This window comes from Dipteris shenzhenensis, chromosome 8 (assembly GCF_047967505.1).
Source record: "Dipteris shenzhenensis isolate YYH24624 ecotype China chromosome 8, Dip_SZ_1.0, whole genome shotgun sequence".
Taxonomy (NCBI): Eukaryota; Viridiplantae; Streptophyta; class Polypodiopsida; order Gleicheniales; family Dipteridaceae; genus Dipteris; species Dipteris shenzhenensis.
In genome coordinates, this window is record NC_141603.1 from 41,990,232 (window position 1) to 42,004,701 (window position 14,470).

A 14,470-nucleotide genomic window follows, 5' to 3' on the forward strand; every position below is an offset into this window, starting at 1 on the left:
TACAGATGGCTTAGGGTCATATTATATTAGAGAGGGGCATATGGGACACCTCCTATGTACATTAAATAGGTCTTATGGAATCTGGAAGCTGTGGACACTTCCTTTTTTAAGTATGTGGACAATCTGTCTCATGTATAAGCTGAAAAATGATCCCCCACATGCATACATGCCCACATAGACAGATGTATGCATGCAAGGCCAAGCTGTGCATGCGTGGTGACGCGCATGCACCCGCACGCTTTCTCAGATTAACAAAACAGGTTTAACTTTTCGATCTGCAAAACGAGGACGAGCCTTCATATTCATAGTTAAATCCAAAATTTAGTTTGTTGTTGGGAATTGAACTGTTTATCGGTTGAAATACTTAGCAGGGGGGACATGTCTATTCCTCTGAAAAAACATCCTTTTTGAGAGCAAAAACCTCATTTATTTGAAATTTTCTTCTTCAAAGATTGACGTCCAAGTAGTGCTAATGACTTTGAATACTTTCTTATTAGATGGCTGTGACACAAACAACAGCAGCCGACTTGGGAAAGCTTCTATATTGGCTCATGGTGGTAGGTTACAGTATACGGAATATTGAAGTACGCTATGATATGGAGAAGGTACTTGGTATACCAGTGAAATTGGCAGAATTGCCACCTGCTGAAAATGTTTAGTGGAATGAGGGCCACTTATATCCTTTATTCTTGATATAATTTATTGGCTACAGCTTTTCTTTGTAAATGCAATACAAAGACGTCAATATATTTTTGCCATTATAACTCCAAAGGAATTTTTGTAATCTTATTTGAGCAAGTGGAAGTCTGTGTTGGCTTCCCCGGGTGAAGTTCAGTATGGATAGCTGAAGCTATGACAGGTGGTGCCTCTGCCTTACATAAGCACTGCCTTGTCATAATAAACAAATAAATTAAGAATCACTTTGATTATTTCTTGGTTCTTATTTTGCATTCAAAGATTGGATACGTGGGATGACTGTTGCATGAATGCATGAGATTTCCGAATTTATGTGTCATGTGGTTGTAGAGTGGGCCAATTAAAGGAAAGGACTAAAAATTGGACATTGATGATCTTACATTATTTAGGAGAACTTGGGTGGTATGATGACATGTACTGACTGCTCCTCATTCATGCCATCTGGGATACATATGAGGACAGCCAAGGCTTGGAAAAAAAGCTGTTGAGGCATTGATTAATGTTGCTGGTTTTCGCAATCTCAGACATATGATCCAAAATACTTTTTTTTTTTTTTGCGCGTGCACATGCAAACACAAGTATATATATATTGGCATGTGCATGTGGTTGTAGAGTGTGCCAATTACAAGGAAAAGACTAATTGAACCGGTGATAATAAATTATTAAGGGAAACTGGGTGCTATGGTAAGATGTAGAGACTCCTTTTCCTCATTCATGCATCTGTGTATATATATGAGGATGCCAGAGGCTCAAAAGAAATGCTGCTGAGGCATTGATTAACATTGCTGGTTGTCCTTGTGATCCAAAACACTTGTATTTAATTAAATCGAGGGGTTGAAACTGCTTGCTTTCTTGGGATTTGCTTGCTGTCCTGCATGCCATTTCTGTTTCCTTCTTAGGAATGCTTTTACAATTAAATTGATGTTAGGGTTGTGCTTGGAATGACTTGCTTTGCTTGCCTTCTGCTTAGCTTGCTGGGAAAATGCCCATAAAAATACTTGCCACATCGAGAGCATGCCCTTGGGTTCTTTGGGTCTCTGATCTGGTGTACGCAGTCGGAATGGAGGCGGCTTCAAATTCTTGAGCTTCAACCTATGGGTCTCTGATCTGGTGCATGCAGTCGGAATGGCGAAGGCTTCAAATTCTTGAGCTTCAACCATTTAAGCACAGTTTCTGAGATTATATTTACTCCTGAGCTCAGGCCATCAGACTGGCTCAGCTTGGGCTGTGATTTACTTGTTGAAGCTTCACTTGCATTGGTGGGCTGTGGAACCAGGTTCTACTCGAATGGTAGAACGATAGCAGGGGCTTTGCCCTTTCATTCCTTTGCCACCTTGGACACCACCTATATCTGTTCCTTCCAATTGATGTCCTTGGGTAGAGGTGGCTCGTTTTCAGAACTGGTTACTAGGCCTTGAGACCAAGTGACTACATTGGCCTCAATTGAGTTTGCTACCTCTGCTGGGATCGCTTGGAAGCCAGGGTCAATCTCCCATCTTTCTGCATTGGCTTTAAGTAGCTTGATATGCTCCAACCATAGCTTACATTTTTCCTTAGTATGACCATGTTCTCCATAAAAATAGCACATGATCTGCAGTGGTCCTCGGCATTGTCCCTCTGCATTTTTGCCGCTGCCCTTTCCTCGGCCTTGTTTGGGTGGGTGCTTGTCTTTGGGCTTGTTTCCTGTGCCACTTGGTTGACATTCGTTGTGCGTTTCTCGGCGTACCAACACCGCGAGTCATCATGCCCAAACTTTGGTACAAGCATTATGGTACTTGGTTTTGTAGTCATCTTCGGTGTGTCCATGTCAAGAACAGTTGTTGCACCATTTCTCATTAGGATCCGGCCCTCCTCGGATGCCCAATTCTTGGAAGGCCTTCTTGAGTTTGGACTTTAGTTTATCTTTCTTAGATGAAGTATCATCTTTCTCACTTTCCTCGGACTTTCTTTTTTTGCTTGGGCATGGTTGCATCACCTTCTCCAAAGCAACAGCTCGGTTTAGAAGCTGTTCATACGTCTTAGTCGGATTGATGATTTTCGGGGATTGCAAATCCATTTGCGTACATCTCGCAATCAATCAAGCGCGCAAAGATTTGTCATCAGGTGATGTGCTTAACTGATTGATGAGAGCCCGTATCCATAATATTAAATCTTGGATGGACTTGTTTTGCTTCAAATCACTTATTTTGGTGCGGACATCTTCCTCAGTGATCTCCTGTTTGAACCTTCTAAGAAATGCCTTGGACATGTGCTGCTAATCTGAAATGTAAACCATTGAAAATTACTTGAACTAGGGTCAATGGAAAGTAGTTCATGTACTCTTCCTTGGTTGTCGCTCCATTAATATGGCAAACCCACAAGAAGCATTGCAAGTGACTACGTGGACCTTCTTCGTTGGTTTCTTTGCAGTCTTGGAAATTTCACCTCGATTCGAGAGCTCAGCTCGGCGCATCTCAGTGACCATCTAGCTCGTATTTAGGTTGTCGCTCTGGTGCATTCGGTAGTCATCATTGTGGGCAGCCTTGGGTTCTGGGTTTTGTTTTCTTCCTGCTAGTCTATCATCCCATCTTTGAGCAGGTGCTTGTGGTAACTTGGGGTCATTGGCCTCTGCTGGTTGGACCCATCTTTCCCATTAGAAGTTCGTCTCGACTCTGCATGTCTTGGCTCTCGTTGCTCATACCATTAACGGTCGGAGCTTCATCATGATTCGAGGCCTGAGGACCAGTAAGAACTGGGACGGTTGTGCCCATGGCTTGTCTCTTGCATCGCCTTCCTTGTTTGGGCAAGTCTGTGTTGTCTTTGTTCTTGGTCCGTTGCACGCTTAGCCTGTGGACTTGTTGCACGCCCATCAGGTTGATGGACACAAGCATTGCTCGACTCATAACAAACCTGTGGATGGTCTTTGAATCTTGGCTCTCTGTGGACAAATGATCGGAATCTTCATGCCACCGCCTCGAGGACCCTCCCAAGCTAGCTCGTTGGGATGTCTTGGATGAAATTCAAGGGCTAGTTCACTCTGGGCGTTAGCGTAGTAGTCGGATGCCATCTCTCCAAGTGTGTGGTCAAGTTTTCTCAATCCTCGTGCGTTGTGCTGTCCGAGGGCCTGTGCTTCTATCATTTTGTGCCATCGCTCATCCATCCTCTTCATGATTGGATTTTGCCAACTCAATTGGTTTCGGCACGTGTTCCTTCCGCTTGGCCGCGTACTAACATGTTAACAACTCTGGTCAAAGCTTGAAGTACTCTGTTGGTTGCTTGCGAACAATCCTCCATCCAGACACTGGTCGTCAGGCAGGTCTTCAAAAGCTACAAGTCGTCTTTGGACACTCGAGCTTATTCTTTTGTGATAATATGCCAAGCCAAGCAACTACCGTAGCTTGTTACTCGTGAGCATGAATTGTTGCTCTCAATGATTGTGTACTCATGCCTACAGATTGCTAATGCTCAATTTACTCGTTTTGTAGAACGATCCCAAACAGGATGACTAAATTGATGGTCTTTTTTTTGCACCACCTTGGTTGAGTAGTGTACGAAGTGCTTGGTGTCTACGCAGTGCTCAATGAATCTTAGTTTTTGGTGCACAAAATGGCCTCTCTTACACTCCCGGATTCGCATGGTATGCAACATCCCACTCTGTGCTTGGGAAAGAAATGAGTGTCGTACTAATAGGGGCGTGTGCAAGCGTGGACAAAACCTTATGGAGACGGGTGATTGAGCAAGGCGAGTAACATGAGTAGTGAATGGCTTGTATTAGCATGAAAGAAGGGCTTGGAACCTGTTATACAAACAATCATAGCTGTAAATAGGTGCTTATGCTAACTTGTCTTGGCTTGAGGCGCTAGTCTGACTCTTTCTGAGCCCCACAGCTTGACAAGGTCTAGGACTCTACTCAAGACTCTTAGAACTAGATCACTTGTTCAAACCCGTTCTACATCTGATTCCACACTCAAATAATCTATGATTCTATTAGACTTTGTGGTTTCAAAAAACTTCTAAAACCTGCTCTGAGAGCTTTTGACAACCTCTATCGATGGTTGGATGGTTTCCTTCCACTTGTCCTTGCGGCTCGGAGGCTCGTCGCTTGACACTTGCTTGATGGAACCCTTGTGCGTGGTCTCTTGGAACTCGGGTTGGCAATTGAGCTGACTGAGGGTCAAGAACCAAACATCAAGTACGCTTCCTTGGTAATTTGTTGGGTATTGTAGGAGGCTCATCTGTGATGATGACCCCACCTCATGATAGCACATTTGAAGAAGGGTTAGAAAGTTTCTCAAGATGATGAGTATAAACAAGGTTTTGAACAAATCAAAGCCACACTCTCTTCTTGCCTTATCCTTCAAAATCCAAATTGGCCCAAATTTATATATATAGTGCTAGCATTAGAATTGAAATTTATATATATAGTCCTAGTTTTGGAATTGAAATTCTTGTATGGACTCTTTTTCAACAAGAAGAAGAAGGGTCCATGTATCCAATCAGGTTAGCTTTTAGGCAAATGTTGGATACAAAGGTGAGGTACCATATGGTTGAGAAGCAAGTAAGCACTCTCTTTGGTATTTTGCATTGAGAATTTTAAGAATTATGTAATGGGCTAGTCTTTGTAAATATCACAAGTGATGGTCATGCCAAACAAGTGTTGCAATCTCTTAACCCCATGGGAAAGTTGGTAAATGGTTGACAATGCTACATGAGTGTCAATTTTAAAGAAGGATGCTTCAATTTCAAAAATGCACTAATTGATCTAGAGGATTATCTAAAGTGAACCTCTTAACAACCATTAATGATCGATGGTATATGGGAATTCTTGGGGATTTGACGACCTCCTCTTGCCCTCCCAATTGTTATAGTCAAGAACAAAAAAGGATCCACAAAGATAGCAAGCACTACATAGTGTTGGAGGGCAGTGATTACCCATTGCAATAATGGAGGAAATCATGCCACTGCTTATACAATTTAGAAGATAGTACATGTAGGATTTTGTTGGCCCATGGTTTTCAAGGATGTAATTGCTTATTGCAAGACTTGCTAATTGGTCAATTCTTTGAAAGGACCTCTGCCTCGAACAACACGATCTGATGATTTCCAATTATCCTTTCTAGATGTGGGAGGTGGAATTTGTGGGTCCACTTGTGTGACTACAATAAAGAAATAGTATATGATCGTTGCTACTCGGTAGTCACTAAATGGGTGTGTTGCTTGTGTCTGCACACATTTCTAACCTATCATGATGGTAAAGAACCCTAAGTTCTTGGGCCAATCTATGAATAATGTTGATGCCCATGTTATGTTGTTCTCCAATGCTTGGTAGGCCAATGTTCCCATGGTGCAATGAATGAAATCATGGAAGATGGCCATGTTTTTTTCAACGCTCCATAGGAAGGCATCACTCTGGGTTGCCCAGTATGCCGACACCCCATTCATAAATTTCACGTCTCTCAGCATGTGTTTTTTGCATGATATCGAGAAGAGATGACCATGGTCCATGTTCTCACCAAGATTGATTGTATGGACCAGAAGGACCTAAGGCTCGATGCCTATGTGGCTAAATTCCACATGCTTCTAAATTGGCTTTCCCAAGCGAATTAGCTAGCCAAGGAAGTATTGAAATCCTATTTTTTTCATTGTTTGTTTGGAAAGAACTATGAAGTGCATCTACACCAACCTCACTAAGGCAAAGAAGTCCAAGTTTACTATTACTAGAAGCCAAAATGGATATGTTTAGAAACCTATTGCACAATCCACAAAGAGATGCACATGCAATGAGGGGATCTAATATAATAATAATAATAATAAAATACATGGGACAAGAGGTTGAGAATAATCACTCCCGTGCATAATTTTTTCTACAAATGGCAATAATAATAATAAAATACATGGGACAAGAGGTTGAGAATAATCACTCCCGTGCATAATTTTTTCTACAAATGGCAATATTACTGCAAGTGTATTCATCCTAGGGCCTAACATAGGCAGTGGTTCTTGGTACCACTATGTGCTCATAAGAAAAGCATGTATCTTTGGACCTTCTCTGCAGGCAGAGATTGTTGAGAAGACATGGGACAAGAGGTTGAGAATAATCACTCCCGTGCATAAATTTTTCTACAAATGGCAATTTTACTGCAAGTGTATTCATCCTAGGGCCTAACATTGGCAGTGGTTCTTAGTCTGTGTGCTCATAAGAAAAGCATGTATCTCTAGACCTTCTGGAGGCAAAGATTGTTGAATATGTACGACCGAGGTCCAAAAGAGGAGTCTAGTTTTGTAAGTTCACAATTCATGACCTTAAAGGCCTGAGGAGAATTTTTTGGTCTAAACATTCCTTCAATATGAGCTACACCCTTTGAATATGCTTTGGATTGGAGCATCATTCATACCATTTGGAAGTCATTATCAAAGAACTAAGGAAACAAGCCATAGGATATTACACCACTTACTTATCTTATGACCAATGTGTAATACAATGGACGAGAAAAGTGTCTGGTCAGGCATGCAAACACCCAATTTGAAATATTTATGGGCATCAAAGAAAACTTGCATGGTTTCTGTGATAATCCAGCCAAGGAAGAACACGTCCAATTGTGGAACCTATCTCCCTTGTAGTGTAAAACCCACAACTCTATTCTAAATTAGTGTTTTTTAGTATCGTCTTACTTGTATTGGAGGATCTATTATACCCAATTTATCACTCTTGTCCTGCAGCCACTTTATTATTTTGAAGTCCTTGATCCTCTCAAATATCATGTGCCATTCCCCAATCAATGATTCCAACTTGACATGCAACATTTGTAGTAAATTCAAGCAAGTTGTGACCAAGGTGCAAGTATTTATGGAACCACTACGCCTGATGCAAGTGTGTGAGGAGAGCATGGTGGTGCACATGGTCACAAAAGAAGTTGACTCTCTACACCACTTCTCCTCCCATGATTGCATCCTATAGCTTCCCTTTTTCCTTTTCCCTCATCTCTACTCCTCCCTTCAAGTGTGCATCAATGTAAAGCCTAAAGGTCATTCATCAATATATTTGAGAAAGGCTCCCACCATTGAAGTATGGTTTAATGGTCCCAGATGGGCTCCTCTTAGTTATATTATTTTTAATTTTTTGCAGCAAACAATAACTCAAATGAGGATAAGGTGTTCTATTTTCACGGACATCTCTTCATGCTTCTTGTCTAGGAGTCCCTATTATGCCCTTTTATTACTTGCTAGCATACCATATGTGTTGTAATAGGCTAGGATAGCCTACTAAATGGACCTGATAGATAGTCTTGAATGTTGTAGATCTTTCTACCAAGATAGAACTTTTTATTTTTGATTATTTGCACCAAAATAACATCTCTTATGTGACTAGCTTGTTGCAATAGCTTTCCTACCTCACCTCCCTTTCAAAAGGTAGTAGCTCCTTTCTCAACTTGCTCAAATTACTCCTTTGGCATCTCCCAACTCTCAATAATGAGGTTCTTCCATCAAATCTTAGGGCTCTACTTTTATAAAAAGTCCATATTGCATCTTATCACTCCATTTGCAATGCACTCACATCATTAGCAAATGACATCAGCTTTATAGCACATCATTCCTCAAACCATGTGTAGACATTGCCAATGAAGAAAAAAATCCAAAGCAATGCATCATAATCCCATTTCACAATGTTGACAAGATCATGGTTCTTGGCATTTACCTCTAGCAAACTCTTCATGTCCCTTCACGAGAGTCCAAGCACATGCACCCCAGAAGTAGTCCTATCTAACCCTTGCCTTGTGAGTGTAGGAATCAGGAACCACTCGCTAGGCTAGTTCTTGAGTGGTGCTTCAGATAAAAGCACAAAATTACCTCTCAAATCCAAAGCATAAAAAATGGCTTGATGGGCTCCTTAGATAGGTATGACACTACTATTACTATAGGTGATACTACTATGGCCACCAATAATATCTCCATTGTTGGCAGTAATATTACCAATACCATTGGTATCTAACCCTTTACTATTAATAACAGTAGCACTAGTTTATCACAAGTTCTTATGCCTTTGTTGGTGGTAGTATTAGTTCTACTATGGTAAGCTTCAATTTATTAATGGTAGATTTATACTCGTGATATTGTTGATGCTACGAGCATTAGATCATTGGTTTGCAGTTTTTCAATGATTACATCCATCATTGCCTGAAAATGATGTTAATGTACATAAATCACATAAAATGTTCATTTTATTATGTGAATATGTAATCCATGTGTCCATCAAGTGGGAAAGGATGCTAGAAATCAAGGAGAAAGATCAAGGTTTTCTCTACGACAAGGTAGGTCATCACAAAATAAATGCTGGTTGTGGAAGCAAAAGATAGACATGCTATAAAAAGCATTTGATCAAGATTACCACGAACCAATTGTGCTAGAGCAGTATTGGTAGAAGTGCAAGTGATTGTGGTAACAAGACCACAAGAATAAGCCTAGATGCATCCAAAGAATTCAAATGAGCTAGGGATTCACTAGATGGAGGAGATCAAGATGGCAAACGAGATTAGCCATGCCCTCAAGAACAAAGGGCTTCTTATTGAGATAAGGGAATGACCAAGCCCTCAAGCATTGCATGGACAAATGGAGGAGTAGAGTGTAGCTAGAGTTAGGGAGCAAAGATAAGGTAAAGGGCTTTATAGTGACACAAAATCAAATCAACATGAGCCTAGGAAAAAATTTGAGAATTGAATGTGATAATTTCCATTAGGAAACTATTGGAACTCGCCCCATTGTGCAAATTTCTTACAAAATCCTATAGTAGATGAATGACTTATAGTTGAGACATTGGCAGCAAGGGTGGAAGTGACCAAAACAATTTTGGATGACATGATACCCATCATCGATCCCAAATTGGTGAGGGGAGTGCTCATTGAGGGAGGATCTAATGTAAACATTTATCTCTAAGGAAATATCAAAGATACCAAGCACTCTTTTTGGAGTACAAGGTTATTTTTGCATTGGAAAACATGGACCTAAAGGGGGTACCATTGAATTTGTTCCAACATCAAATTCTTATCATTCTAGATGCATCAAAGTTATCAAATGGACCCCAACTATGCCAAGTTAGTAAAGGCAAAAATAGATTAGTTTCAAAGGAGCTAGGACTTATCTACCAAGTAGAGAGACACAATTGGTTGCTCCCTATTGTAAAATTTCCAAAGAAAAATGGCAAGCTAAGAGTCTATATAGACTACAAAAGGATCAGTAACTACAAGCTCAAACACCCATTCCCTTTGCCATTCACATTGACACCATCTTGGACAAAGTAGTGGGGCATGAGATGGATCCATTCATGAATAGATATAGTGGGTAAAAACAAATCACATTGGATGAAGAGGATCAATAAAACAAATCATATTGGAGAGGATTGATTAAAGACAAACTTTAGCACTGAATGGGGAGCATGCGTGAGCAAGGCGGTGCCATTTGGGTTGAAGAATGCACCATCGATGCTCTAGTTCTTCATGGTGGAAAGCTTCCAAGAATACATTGACAAACTTCTGGCCATATTTTTGGATGATTTTTCTATCTATAGAAAGAAGAACAAACACTTGAAATGTGTACCTTGGGAGACTTGAATCTCCCTCGATCTATAAAAATGTGTGTTCTATGTGTTCTCAAGTGTCTTACTAGGGCACTCAAATTGTCAAGCAAAGGCATCAAGTCCAAGATAGATGCCATACATAAGATGAAAGATCTTAGCAATGTCAAGGAATTTTGGTCATTCACGGGTTTTTTAATCTTTGTTTGGGATTTAATCCAAAATTTTTCAACATACCAAACTCATAAATTAGCTTATAAGGCTCAATATTATGTTCTACATCTTGCAAGAGATGGTAGTGAAGTCGCCCATACTTAGAAATCTAGAATGCAACTAGATCTTTCATGTGCATGCGGATGCATTCTGGATGGCAATTGGGTCCATTTTGGCTCATTCGGATGGGAATATGGATTTCCTATGTGAGCCGAATGTTCTCAATGGTAGAGACGCACTATTCAACCATTGAAAGGGAGGACCCAGGGATCGTGTGCAGTGATCAAAAGTTTTAGTCTCTTCTTCTATGTAGACCACTAGGTGTTGCTCTACCTAATCAAAATACCAATCATGAATACTATAATGCAAGAATTCAACTTCAAGACCATCCACAAACCTATTTATCTCACACCACCACCAACTACTTGCCTCACATCAAAGACAAGAAATCCATAAATGGGATGGATGATGGTCTCCTAACGTCAAACTATTTGTGGTGTCGATGTATGATGATAAGTCATCCTGAAATCACGTAGTACCTCTCCAGGGCAAAATTTTCCTAAAGATGCAACCACAAATGGATGGCAAAGGATTACGTCCAAATCCTAGAAGTATATGCCACTTGTGGGCCACTTATGTAGAATGGGGGGGGGGGGGTTATGATCCTTCATTGGTGCATCTTTCCACATGAAATTGCAATCATCATGGACAAATCAAATCAAGGGGCGAAAGTAGGTCATTTTTTCCACCAATGTTCTAGTAAGAAAAATGGTGGAGTAACATATACGTAGATGTTGCAAGGCCCAATGTGTAGGGAGGCTGACTTTCCAAGATCAAATGCCATTATGGTTGACCTATTCATAGGAACCCTTTGAGAAATGGGCGATGGATTTAATCCATCCACTCAAAATATAACATCTAGGGTAAACATCTACCAGATGGTGGAGGTCAATTATGTCACCGAATCAGGGATGCATTTCATCCATCCACAAAATCATAACATCCAAGGGAAAGACCTACTGATGGTGGAGGTCAATTATGTCACCAAATGGGCCAAAGTCAAAGCCTTGCAAGAGGTTTTTGCTCAAAGCTCTTGTATGAAAATATGATCTATAGATTCGGATGCCCCATTGACATCATGTTGGATTAATGGATTCACTTCCTCAATTCATTTGGATCATTGTGAAGGAATTCCTAAATGAGCACCAAAATGAAATATGGTTGTACCAAATGACATTCAAGGTCACAATGAAGCACACTCCATTCTAGCTAGCATCCGGTCTAGAAGCAATGGTACCAGTGGAATCCCTTGTACAGAGTCTAAGGGTCATAATTCAGCATACAAAAGCCCAAGAAGAAGCCCTTCAAAAATGATTAGGCTTCAAAATGAACAAATTGCGATGTCTAAGGGTAACCTAATGATTGTAAAGCGGAGAAAAGAGGCATGGCATGACTACCCCACATTAAGAAAAGAGCAATCATAAAGGGCATGCTTGTGCTACTATGCAGTGCACCATTGCAATCAATGAAGCAAAATCTCCATCATGTATGGGTCGGACCATACCAAATCAAGAAGTGCTTTGACAATGGGACCGTCACGCTTGGAATATCTATAATGGGATGAGTTGCCAAAACAAATCACTAAGATGAAGATCATGGAATATTACATTAGGGCAAAATAAGATGATGGAATCTTAAGTATCATCATCTCATTTCAAGTCCAATTGAAAGAATTGTGGCAAAGGACACTGCTTGCAACAACTTATGCAATTTAGTCGTACTCAAGTGGCAACATCAATTCAAGATAGGTCATCTTTTTCATCAGCTGGCACATTCAACAAATGACAATTATTGGCAAAAGCTTTTAACAATCATGCACATTTTCAATCGATGAAGGCAAACTCTACAAATGAGATAGAGACTTCCAGTTATTATCAATCATTGATTCTTCATGTCAACATCCACTTTACGTGCAACATATGCAGTTTGTGCAATATCAAGAAAAGCAATAATCATCTCAGCAAACAACATCTACAACACCAAAGATATTTCTATCAAGATTTTTATCAATAAATTATCGACTACATTTGGTACTATTCAAATGACCGTCAAAACAATCAATGTTCAAAAGAACTAATGAAGATCACTTGCTCTTGGCAAGCAAATTCATGTGATAGAACAGAGGATTTAAATTATCTTTTCATCATGCGATTACCAAATCAAGAAAGGAAGATATCTTCATCATGATGGCTTTCATCAATAAACAAGAGGACACAGTTTGTGTGCCCGACAACACTGCCCCCTTTTCTATGATCCTCCTTGCGTTGATCCATCTAGTTGCATCACCGAAGCAACTTGCTGTGGGTGATAATTCGCTAGAGATGCACAGAGAAGCCAAGAGAAGGTGCGCATGGGTGCCACATAACTCCTAGAAGAGTGAAGAGGACTCACCTTGGAGCTGAATCAAAACCCATGCCATGGCTACAAGTGTCTCACAATCCGAATTCAAAGGGCAAAGCAAATCGTTGCTATAGCTTTGCCCCTAACGGGGCAGTGCTAAAAAATGACATTCATGTTAACAAATTGATCAATGTTCATTAAAGTACGTGATAATAGGTCACAATTATTCATCAACATGTATTATGACAATTAGTACCACCTTATTCAAATTTGAAACAAAGGCATTTTTTTGCAAGTATCTAGTAAACATTGTTCAGACATAAATAGAGGTGAGCTTTCCTCGAACTTCTTAATTAGTTAGTATGTGCAAGTAAGCCTTGAATAATCGAAGCAACCATACGAAGTTACTTCTTCTTGCAAAGGGTAAGCCTTCATGTATGAGCACCTATATCAAGATGGGTAAGTGGAGGCTATCCCAACCCTGCTTGCCAAACTTGGAAGGAGAAGCATGTGATAGGAAAGGATATGCATTCTCAAAGATAAGCTCTCAAGACCTTGCTCTATTGTGTCGAGTGAGAGGTAGGTGGTACAAGAGGCAAATATATGTCCACTTGAGGGTTTGCATGTGTCAGACCCATTTGGCAAAATCTATCAAGATGAAGAAATAAATATAGGATGGCAAAATGCATCATGAAGTCTAAAAGAGCCCTTAGTCTTGTATGCTAACAAAGTTTAGAGGTTGATTTGTGGTGGTTTCTCTAAGGTCTAAAAGAGCTTGTATGCTAACAAAGTTTAGAGGTTGGTTGGTGGTGGTTTCTCTAAGGTCTCAGATGAAGAGGCACTCCAACCATTTCAAGTAGATACCCAACATAGATCTCAGTACATAGACTATAAGTGGTGGAAGATAGGTAAGAAGCATGATATTATTTTATGAAGAAGGCTAAGACTTAGTTGGCCGAGTTGGCAACGTAGGTTTATTAGTTCTTCACAAGATAGATATCCCTCTTATAAGGAGCTTGGAAAGTTCTTAGACTTTGAATGTCAGCTCATTGTTAATGCATACAAGGTTTCTTCCTCCTGCATTGTGTCTCCGAAGTTGCTTCTAATGAGTTGTTACTAGTCTATGGTTCTAGTTTGTTAGAACAATGTAAATTGTACTATTCTATAGAGGACATAGGGGCATTTCCTAACCCTAGCCTCTAGTGGTAAAGGTGTATATATTCAACAAAAAAGTTTGTAATTATATTATCATATAAGATTTATACATTGTCATTTCAGAGTAACCAGAAATTCTATCAGATGAGAATATCTGTAGTCATTATCAGAAAAGACTCTAACTAGGGAGTATTTACAAGGCTCCCAGAAGGCAAAAGCACCCATGCTTAGTTCTCCAGAGAAGGGATGAGTTGAGCTGTGATCAACTTTGACAGGAAAAGAGCAGGGAATGACATGATTCTGCAGGTCCTTGATAATGTCCTTGCAACTGCTAAACATGCTGTTATGTTCATCCACTTCCATCTGCAACTGTGCCCAGTGCACCATTATAGTTGAGATATCCTGATCAAGGCGTCACTTAGCCTGAGAAAGCATTGTGTCAGCAAATTAGTAAACAGC

General features: G+C 40.2%; 1 protein-coding gene across 1 annotated transcript in view; it reads left to right on the forward strand.

The window, feature by feature from the left end:
• The window catches only part of LOC147899524 (uncharacterized), a 37,196-nt gene extending 36,246 nt beyond the window's left edge, over positions 1-950 (forward strand). Inside the window, exon 7 of the mRNA XM_087378668.1 lies at positions 498-950. Coding sequence (XP_087234794.1) covers positions 498-659 — 162 coding nt within the window. The 3' untranslated portion in view covers positions 660-950. The remainder of the gene's footprint in view (positions 1-497) is intronic.
• Positions 951-14,470: the final 13,520 nt, after the last annotated feature.